General features: G+C 42.4%; 2 protein-coding genes across 2 annotated transcripts; one reads left to right on the top strand and one right to left on the bottom strand.

Moving 5' to 3' along the window:
- Positions 1 to 67: 67 nt before the first annotated feature.
- Positions 68 to 6550, bottom strand: LOC114853824 (RNA-binding protein 25). The gene is made up of 12 exons (XM_029147632.2): positions 6513 to 6550; positions 5845 to 5937; positions 5505 to 5544; positions 5185 to 5342; positions 4992 to 5073; positions 4108 to 4291; positions 3881 to 3954; positions 3670 to 3746; positions 3474 to 3574; positions 3289 to 3377; positions 3060 to 3200; positions 68 to 2193 (listed from the first exon to the last, which is right to left on the bottom strand). The coding sequence occupies exons 2-12, from the start codon at positions 5908 to 5910 to the stop codon at positions 2015 to 2017; spliced, it is 1191 nt and encodes a 396-aa protein (XP_029003465.1). The 5' UTR covers positions 5911 to 5937; positions 6513 to 6550; the 3' UTR covers positions 68 to 2014.
- A 252-nt stretch (positions 6551 to 6802) lies between these two features.
- Positions 6803 to 9343, top strand: mmachc (metabolism of cobalamin associated C). The gene is made up of 5 exons (XM_029149176.3): positions 6803 to 6950; positions 7209 to 7406; positions 7507 to 7659; positions 7748 to 7924; positions 8042 to 9343. Exons 1-5 carry the CDS (start codon positions 6861 to 6863, stop codon positions 8207 to 8209), a joined length of 786 nt encoding a protein of 261 aa, XP_029005009.1. The 5' UTR covers positions 6803 to 6860; the 3' UTR covers positions 8210 to 9343.
- The last annotated feature ends 353 nt before the right edge of the window (positions 9344 to 9696 follow it).

Below are 9696 nucleotides of genomic sequence, written 5' to 3'. Positions count from 1 at the left end.
TAGCGCTCAACACTAACAAAAGCACAATAGTCATGTACAAAAGCCACCACAAAAATAAAAGTACCTCTTTAACTTTAACACAGTCTTTTATTGTTGAAGACAAAGAACACAAAACATTTCTTTAACAGACTTTCGGTGAATGAATAAGTGCACTGCTTCTCTGCAGCACCATTGCACAATACTTGGCAAATACATTATAACTGCAGTAGAAAGGTCTGATTCATCAGCTATTTTGTGGCCACAGTAACAAATACACAAGCTCTTTCTATATAAATGACTCTTTAACCACAATATTAACAGCTATACAAGAAACACGACTTACAGAGGATTTGTATAAATACTGTTTTGCCTACGGCACTTTCTGAATCAGTTCTGTTTGAGGAACTGGTTGGTGACTTAAAGTCTCCATATCCACGCCCAGCTGCCCCTAAACTCCTGCCACAGCTCTGCACTGTGAAGCTAGGATCCTTGGTGGTGGATGTCAGCGTGGTGAAATATTTAACAGCTCCACAGCATAGAGCCACTCTTAATGGTCTTTACTGTCCTGAAATGTATATGAAGAGATCACAGAAGCAGTGAGGTAGTGTCTGCATTACACTCTCCATGCCCTCACTTTAGCTGCATTACCAGGAATCAAAAGCTCATCCCTCAGCAGAACACTTCTGGACCTAGGAGTCCATTATGTGAGGAAGAGAAACCCATTAAATACCCATTAATCCTGCTACGCTGAAATGTGTAGCACTGCGTATAGTGCATGATCACCAGAACTCCAAACATGACGATCACGCTCGAGTGATCAAACTTCTAAGAGAACATTATTAAAGTTAAATTCGTTTGTTAATTTAAAAAATACCGGCTTTACGCAAAGTGTATGTTTCTTTGCAAATCAAACGCACACTGATGAATGGTGTCCTTGTGGATTTTACTTTAGTTAGAAGGAAAGTTCTGTCCAAAACTTGACCACATCAAATGCTACCTAACCCTGAAAATCTGTAATCATAACAAACCTAAACATAACTATTTAAATCCCGCCTTGCTTAAAACCAATCCTTGTGGTTTAGCAGGCCAATCGCAGTGTTTCTACCAATAATCCTGGAAGGAGCCATCATCTATCATCAGAAGGGCACAACACGGGTGCAGAGGGTGTGGCAACAATGAAAACATTATATCCTCTGGCTGGCGACTGACTTTCAGTTTTGGGCCTAAGGTTTAGGCACAGTCAGATTTGCAGTGAAAAGCTGTGCCTGTGGTGAAAAAAATGCCTGCTGGCACAAAGCTGCACCTTTAAACTCTGAATGAGAAGCTCCAAGAAAAACCTTGGAGCAACAGCTGCTTGCCTCTTCAGTTTGCTCCAATCAACCACTGCAGACGTGTGGACACAGTTACTGTGGATCATTTCGAGAGAAACTGCAGTCATCACAGTGCTCAGCAAAAGACCTAAAACACGAGTCAGCAGTTTGAAATTGTAAGCCTTTAGCAGATGTCACACACTGGACTGAGAAACAGACTTTAGTGACGACTTTTCAAACAAGCAAATGAGTTATCATTTGCTGAATCTTTGGTGGCTTTGTTTCAGCACTCTGTGATCAGGGTGCTACAAGGGACCCCGCATTTGAATACACACGAAATCAATAATAAATGCAAATGAGTCTGACCCTGTGCAAATCTGTGCCGAGGCCCTAATGGTTGTGGTAACAGTTTATAAATAGCATTTGAGAATTTCCCGCACTTACAGAAATTTCCCCACAGGCATAAACATACAGGTCTAATCAGGTCAGTTAACCAGCAGTAATACTCCACAGAGGATGCCAAGTCTGAACTGTTGCTGCCCCTCTGTTTGTTTTCACATTCCCCCGAGACTACATAGGAAATAAGCCATATGTTTGTCTTTTCCTGGCTACTTCTATGTTTTGAGTTTCACAAGCTTGCAACTCTTAAAAATTAGTGATACTGTCAAATAAATATTAAAAATGTAATACATTCACTGCTGGGAGAAAAAGTCTCTAATGACATGTTAGAGGTCATCAAGACTCAGGTCGTCGTCGTCGTCGCCCTCATCCTCGTCACCACCACTGAGGAGATCATCAGGATCAGCGTCATTCTCATCATCCTCCTCCAGATCAGACCCCAAACCAGCAAAGTGACTCCGTCTGGACTGAATGCTAAGACGCACTCGCGGCTTCTGATGAGGAGCTAGATTTGAAGATCAGAGAATATAACTTTTATGAGAGACTGCCTTAATTTGGCATTAGGTTGAAAGACAAAGACATGTTTTCCCACATCACCAGACCAGTTTGAGTGTGGCTACGAACCCAAATTAACTGGCTTCATGGGCCCAAAACAGTCTGGTAAGAATTTTGAGATTGTAATCTCTTTTGGGAACATCTACCGCCTGTTACACTAACTCTCTGGGGTGAGCAGAGAATGCGCATGAGTCTTGAAGGGAACAATTACTTACATTCTCATTCCAAGTTTGACCAGAAGTTTATTGTTTTATTATTTATTATGGTTAAACATGAAACAAAAATCAGGATGTTTAGTTTAGCTTAGCACAAAGACTGGAAATTGACATAGCTTGCCTTAGCTTTAATATTCTTATCCATATCAAAGGCCACTTTTTCCATTATGTCTGACTGTTCTGTTAATAGACACAGTGCACTCCACACTGAGTCAGACCTACAGTACTGGGATGAATAAGGGCAAAGGCTGAGCCAGGTGTGTGTGTGTGTGTGTGTGTGTGTGTGTGTGTGTGTGTGTGTGTGTGTGTGTGTGTGTGTGTGTGTGTGTGTGTGTGTGTGTGTGCGAGGAGGGGGGGGGGGGACTACATGTCCCATCCTGCTACAGTATACCCGTCATCAGCCTGTGCCCATCTGGCAGCCTGCTCTCTGTTCTCTCTCAACTGGAGCTTGTGTTTGAGATCCAACATGACTGTGTTGCTGTACACACAGGTGGACAGCGTAACTGACAAACAAGTGGAGTGGATCACTCAGCATTTTGTACTTTAATAGCTGCAGGTGAAATGAGAGCTCAATGGTATAGTGGCTCTCATTCATTCTTACCAGGTTCCTTGTCTTCCAGCCACGAGAGATCATCGGAGCTGACCTCTGCGAGGCTTGGGGTTGGGCTAAAATCTTCCGAGTCAGAGTCTGTTTTTTCAATTCTGACCCCTCGGCTACGGCTGCGAGGAAGTGGTGAAGCTTCTGAATTATACAGAAAAAAATGTGATTAAATAGTTAAAGGTTTTAAATACTGTGGGTGTGAGAAAACCAGGGAGAGAAAGAAACCTGCCTGATGTGTGTGCTGACAGAAGAGGTGCTTGCTCGTGTTCTTGAAGCAGAAGATTCCTGACCTCCTCCTGCAATTCTGAAACAGCTGTTCTGTTTGTAAATACAAGATAATATGAGGTAATGTTCATTAAAGGGACAAGCCAAATCATTTGATGCATAATTACATCCACACGCTCACATATGTACCTGATCTGACGGACCTCCTGCTGTGTGTGTGAATACTGAGACACAGTTTTGGCTAGATCAGTGCTGTGAGTTCTGTAGCTGTCTGTCAGCTCCTCCAGTGTCTTAACAAAGCACACAAAAGAAAAGGTAGAGATCTGAAAGATTTAAACCCGCCAAACCGCAAACACAACGTAATGATATAATGTGTGTACCGTACCTTGCAGCTGCGTTCGTACTGTCTCCTGCTCTCTCTGGACTCGGCCTGCTGGTGGAACGTGTTCTCCTCCTGTCTTCCTGTCAAGCGGCAAATAAAATGCACATGATGTGAGCAAGACTGTGCTTGCCTTTATGTTGTAAGCCAGCATTAAGCTCAGGACAAGTGCAGTCCTGCAAAATCGATACAAGAGCATTGTATGTCGGAGACTCACGTAGTCGTGTTTTCAGCTGGTCCACCTCTTTCTGTAGGTTTTCAAGCTCTTCACGCCGAAGCTTAGAGCTAAACCTTAAAGAAAAGAAGAGATAGAAAAGTCTCATACAATAAGTACTGCCGTTACCCACTGTCCCAAGATTTAAAAAAACGGCACCCTGAATTCTACTTGAGGTGTCAACATTTTCATGAGCGGGACCTATCATGAGTTTAGTGTTGCAGCTCCACCTCTCTTCCAGGTTGCCTAGTGATGTGGCTCTGGAGATGTCTCCCCGCAAACTGCTCAGCTCACGTCCAACCTCTCTCCTCCATTGCTCCATCCTTCTCTCAGCTCCCGGACTTTGTTCAACCCTTAAATTGTCCCTCTCTCTTTCCCTCTCCCTAAGCTCCTCACGCAGTCTGTGAATTTCCTCTGGAAAAGAAAAACATTATACTGAGGACAATCTTTCTATCATAGCAGCCTCACCGACATATTTGAATATGAAAATGTTGACATCAATTAGGTAGGACTATTTATTTGTTGGTTCTAAACATTAATATCAAGACGAAAAACAAACACACTATAACCATACTCAACAAACTCTGCAGTGCTTATTTCTTGCAACAAATGCTTTAATTGCTCATTATATGCAAAATTGAGAAAATAAGTGTTCTATTATTGATTGTATGCACTTATTGTGGTCGGTATTGGTAAAAAGACATTTTAGCCACCTTGTTCAATTATCAGTGCTATGTTGGTGGAGTCATTGATGAAGTTGTTACCATGTTCATCAGTGGCTTTACGGGGCACATACACAACCTTGTACAAGGCAACAAACGCAGGTTCTACTTTCAGTCCAATAACCTTTATATTAATGCTGAGCTATTAGAAGTCCAGTACAGTAGGACAGATTAATATAAGATAATGTGCTAATAATCCCACTGGTTTTAAAATTAGAGGAATGTTGAAACCAACATAACTGATAATATATGTTTAAAGAATTCCTAACATAGCCAATAACTTAAGTTCTTTGTAGTTGTGTTTATATAAAGGACAAAAAAATAAAAACTCAATTCTAGGTCATCTTATGACCCAGAATTAAAAATAAGTGATCACTGGGCAGTGTTCCTACCTTGTAGCATCTGAATGTGACACTGTTGTGACTGTCTCTCTCTTTCCATGTCACGGTATTTTTGGGTCAGAGAATCAATTGCCTTAAAAAAGGGAGGGATTTAAAATAATGTAAATGCTATTACAGTGCAATACAAAATGTAAAAGCACCTCCTCCTTCCAAACCCAGCAGGATTAATCAAATAATTACACACCTGGCTCTGTATCTGGAGCTGTGACTGGATGGCAGCTAGGTCTGCCCACTGCACACCAGGTGTAGGAGAAGAAGGCTGACGGGAAAGAGGGGCTCGAGGGGGAAGAGTAGGAGGGTCCAGATCTGAATCATGCATCCGCTCCCTTACTGGAAACAAGTCTGGAGAGGAAAACAAAGCTGAGTGAGGGTGTGAACAAAAGAGTTTAAAGCAAATCAGGGGTTCAAATTTACATGTTTATACTGTACTACTGTATAATTAGACACACATACAGGTGACTTCCCCTTTCAGGCAATTTCAAAACTCTAAAACAGTTCACCCACCTTCTCCTTTAGTGAATTTCCCTGTTGAGGTCAGCCTTTCCTGTAAATACATTTCATATTTAAAACGGCTTTTCTAAACTCTGTAAATAACTCAAAAAACAGTAAGCATCTTTCCATGAAATACGAATTCCCCCCCTGGTTAAGTTTATTTGAAGCATTACTGCCATCTATAGACACAATAATTACAACTGTATTCGTGCCAGATTGACCACAACAAAGGGAAGGAAGGCTCTCTTATTCTCGAAACAAAAATTACTACACATAAAAGAGGAACACACTCTCTGGAGCTTCTGTTTTTCCTAGATGTTCAAACAAACTAGACAAAATAAAGTGTACACACCCTCATCTTTGCAACACTGCCATCTGCAGCAGAAAGGATGGAGCTCAGCTGATTGTCCCAGTTCATAGTTGAGATGATGATGATGATGATGATCTAGAAGGACGTGCATGAAGTGAAGCTGTCAGGTAGATGGTGTTATGTGGGCTGTCACGGACACTGCATGACAAACTACTGCATGACAGCGACACAGTAACTCCAGACACTTGGTGGGAGATTAAATTACAATGTGGGGGTTGTCATCGTTTTTTCTGAATACGGCTAAGGTGTCAGAGTCTGCAAGCTTTCTGGTAACTATCATGTAATGGATCCACTGTCCCGTGGGCAATATCTCTTTCTATGCTCCAGAACCAGACATAGCTTTGAGTATAAGCTAAGCAGGACCACGCCGCGGAAGGACATTTGTAGATGGTAGATCCTTGCTACCACAAACAAAGCCAGGCCCACTTTAAAGACGCCACTGTGTCGGAAAGCCACAAATTAAACCTTAGCTAAACAGCGATTTGTGCCAACCTAAGCTAATTTCAGTTAGCGGCAGTTGTACGTTTCTCCCGCGACCACATCATTACGTTCTTGGCTGATGTTAGATATTCAAAGCCTACAAACAATGTCTGTTTTGCCAGTACTCTAAACATATGTGTAACAATTTAACAACCAATGTTTAAATACACCTCATAAACACAAAGATCCGTGCTAGCTGCCAAATGAAGGTACTCACAAGAAAACACGCAATTCCTCGTTTAAATCCTGGAGCCCCATAACGGCGACGTGATTGCGTATGACGTTGGACCACATGCATTATGGGTATTGAAGTAAAGAAAATGAGTCAGTTTTCATACACAAAATAACCGTATTAAAACTGTGCAACAACAGTTGCATTGTTTTATTATGTATTCCAGACATTAGACATATTAATGAAAAGACACACAAGAGTTTATATTCTTCTGAATTTGGGCTAGGCTTTGGAAGTCAAAGAACATCATATCCCATAATCCAAGGTTTTGTGTTGACACGCAACTATGGCGGCTTCTAGTGCAAATGTGGATAGTGTAACAGGACTTCTAAAGGAGCATTTATCAAAATGTGGATTTGAAGTCTACCCTCTGAAGGTGCTGTAGCGCTCTTTGTCTAGCATGTTTCTTTAAACCCACCCTACCGTCTATACAGCTGTTCGTTAACGTGTAGTTGGGGTTGAGGTAGCCTGTAAAACTGAGCGTATGAACTTATTAAACATCAAAAAGAACTAATCTTAATGTGACATCAGTTTGAGTACAGTACAGTATAATTTGTATTATCTATTTTCTCATCTTAATGATAATGTTTCTACACCTACTTCTCTCTGTTGCTACACACTGTAACATGTACAGGTTGGATGGTATAACTCTGTGCTACCGACTTCCCTGCACCTGGCTTTTCCAGATGACACCCTGGCAGTGGTGGTGCTCAGCACCCCCGCCATGTTTGAACAAGCCTTTTTGCCCTATTTGGAGGAGCAGTGCTGCCAGGGCCTGTCTGATCCCATAGACCAGTGTGTCAGACATTATATCTCCTCTGTTGTCTCACAGGTGAGACATTTAATAATCCTTAGTCATGGGCCTTAATCATTTTATTAATCAGAGAAATTAAAATCTGAAGTATGTCCTTCTGCTCGTTCTGTGCTTGCAGTGTTTCTCAGGACAGACGGTTGACGTGAGGTATGACTATGAGCTGCTGCCCAGCAGGAAGCCAAAGTTCCTGGCACAAACAGCTGCTCACGTTTCAGGAGCCGCCTACTACTACCAGCAATCTGACGTCCCTGATCATTCCTGGGCTAGAAAAGTAATGCTGTTCACCTGTCAGGAAGCTAAACAGTTGCTGTTTTTTGCAGTGTCTGTGTGAGGATTTGTGTGTCCGCCTCTGTTTACAGAAAATATTTGGAGTGTGTGTTCATCCGAAGTTTGGAGGCTGGTTTGCCATCAGAGCCCTGTTGGTGTTTGAAGGTGTGACTGTGAGCGCTGAGGTGGTGCAGCCTCTTCCTCCTGACTGTGTGCCCACCAGAGAAGACAGAATACAGCTCCTGGAGGCTTTCAACTTCCACTGGCAGGTAATAAATACACAACAAGGCATGTTGAAGACCCACTTGTATGTGGTGTGTCCCACTAGAGATTGTACCAGTTTTAGTGGGGCTTCTGCATGTAATAAAACACCTTTGCATCATCAGGACGGGAGCTACAGAGACATCATCCAGCCAGCCCAGACCTACTCTCAGAAACAGAGGGACTACTTTTCCACTCTTCCTGCCCAGAGGTTTGAACTGCTCAGGTCTTGGGGCTTCTTGCAGAAGGAAGATGATGAGGCCACACCCCCCTCAAATACGCTGAGCAGGTGAATGGACACAACCTAAACAGAAACACAGATGCCGTGTGAGAGCTGCCCGTCCTCAAACTTCAGCTGCTGATTGGACATTTGGATAGAATTTTGATCAACAAGCTTCATATTAAAAGCTTGGGTGTCGAATTCAGCTTGTATGATTTCGGTGAAATCATTTTAATGGTATGTGGGATGTAGATTTATTACTGTGTGGCGGCTTAATATTATCCTGCCCTCCTGTATCCTAACACATGTTTACACTACGCTACCACATTATAGATGCCATTTGCGAGGTGGTTTCCTTAATTGTGTTCTATTGTACAATACATGCTGCACTCATGCATATTGTATGAAATCACTGATGGGGACTAATGCAAACCTGCATGCAACTTTTGTTAATTTAAAACTTGCCTTATTTACCTCACGCAGTGTGTAGCAGCACACATAATTTTGGTTTTATTCAGGGTATCTTTTTATTATTTAGCTTTTTTTTACATTTTTTCCCTGAACACTTTTTAATGATACCACTGGAAACAACCCAAAGAAATGTCCGTGCTTCTCCAGTGTGGTACCTTTTACATAAATTCAAAATGCTCTGACAAATAAATGGTGACAAGGATTTGATGTGAACTGTATTTTTAATACTTTTTGTTATCTGTCCAAACATCTCCACTTTTCAATGGCTCCTTTGTTTTGTGCTCCAGTTTATGTAATAGACATCTGCATGCATTATAGATGTTAGTGTGAGCTGTCTCTGCCCCCCAGCCTGGTGACCGACTGATTAGTTTTACCTGTGACTAACCCCCCAGTCAGTCACTCACACTCAGGCTTGTATTCTTGCTCATGTAGCTCAGGAAAACTCAGGACCAACAGATGTGTGTGTGTATCAGCTCAGTGAATCCCCTTCCTCCTTCTGTCTGGAAAGGTGAAGGAACAACACAAGCAGCTAGAGTGTGGTTCTCCCTGCAGTACCAACTCAGTGCGGTGCACTTCTTTACTTCCACCAGTAGATGTCACTGTTCTCTTCATGATAGTGTGATAGTGACGCTCTGTAAAGCCTCTGCAAACAATCAGCACTTGGAAAAAGTCAAGTACTCTACTCTGCAGACAACCTGTCTCATATCTTGGTACAATACATACATTACTTCCTGCATTTAAGCAGCTTTGTTTGTGTTATTTACACACATCATCTTCCGTTCGGTGCAACAGCAATGCAGCTCCCACCAGCACCCTGCTCTGTCTGACTGCATCGTTTCCTGGCCCTCCTCTCCCTCTTGTGCTGTCTATCTGTGTACTGAATCAGCATTTCAGAGCAGCATGCCGCAGGCCTGCAGAGAGGCGAACCATGGAGTTAATTACACTCACACAGATACTCCATCTCTCCCATATCGCCCTCTTGCGTTGCTCGAGCCCACCTTTATATCGCGCACTCTTTTGATTTCAGCAGCTTCTAATAAACACAGGAGATGATGTCAACATGCAAATGTCCTTTAGTTCTTTTGTAAA

The sequence above is a fragment of the Betta splendens genome, chromosome 4 (assembly GCF_900634795.4).
Source record: "Betta splendens chromosome 4, fBetSpl5.4, whole genome shotgun sequence".
In the NCBI taxonomy this organism is placed as follows: Eukaryota; Metazoa; Chordata; class Actinopteri; order Anabantiformes; family Osphronemidae; genus Betta; species Betta splendens.
Note: the sequence above shows the minus strand (reverse complement) of the source record. Positions and strands in the feature narration are given on the sequence as shown.

Bases quoted from the DNA above. Each gene is read 5' to 3' on its own strand.
- mmachc (XM_029149176.3), top strand. From the start codon at position 6,861: ATGGCGGCTTCTAGTGCAAATGTGGATAGTGTAACAGGACTTCTAAAG. The intron at 7,407-7,506 runs GTGAGACATTTA...CTGTGCTTGCAG, and splicing joins TCTCCTCTGTTGTCTCACAG to TGTTTCTCAGGACAGACGGT. The intron at 7,660-7,747 runs GTAATGCTGTTC...CTCTGTTTACAG, and splicing joins ATCATTCCTGGGCTAGAAAA to AAAATATTTGGAGTGTGTGT.
- LOC114853824 (XM_029147632.2), bottom strand. From the start codon at position 5,910: ATGAACTGGGACAATCAGCTGAGCTCCATCCTTTCTGCTGCAGATGGC. The intron at 5,343-5,504 runs GTGGGTGAACTG...TTTCCTCTCCAG, and splicing joins GAAATTCACTAAAGGAGAAG to ACTTGTTTCCAGTAAGGGAG. The intron at 4,292-4,991 runs GTAGGAACACTG...TTTCTTTTCCAG, and splicing joins TCACATTCAGATGCTACAAG to AGGAAATTCACAGACTGCGT.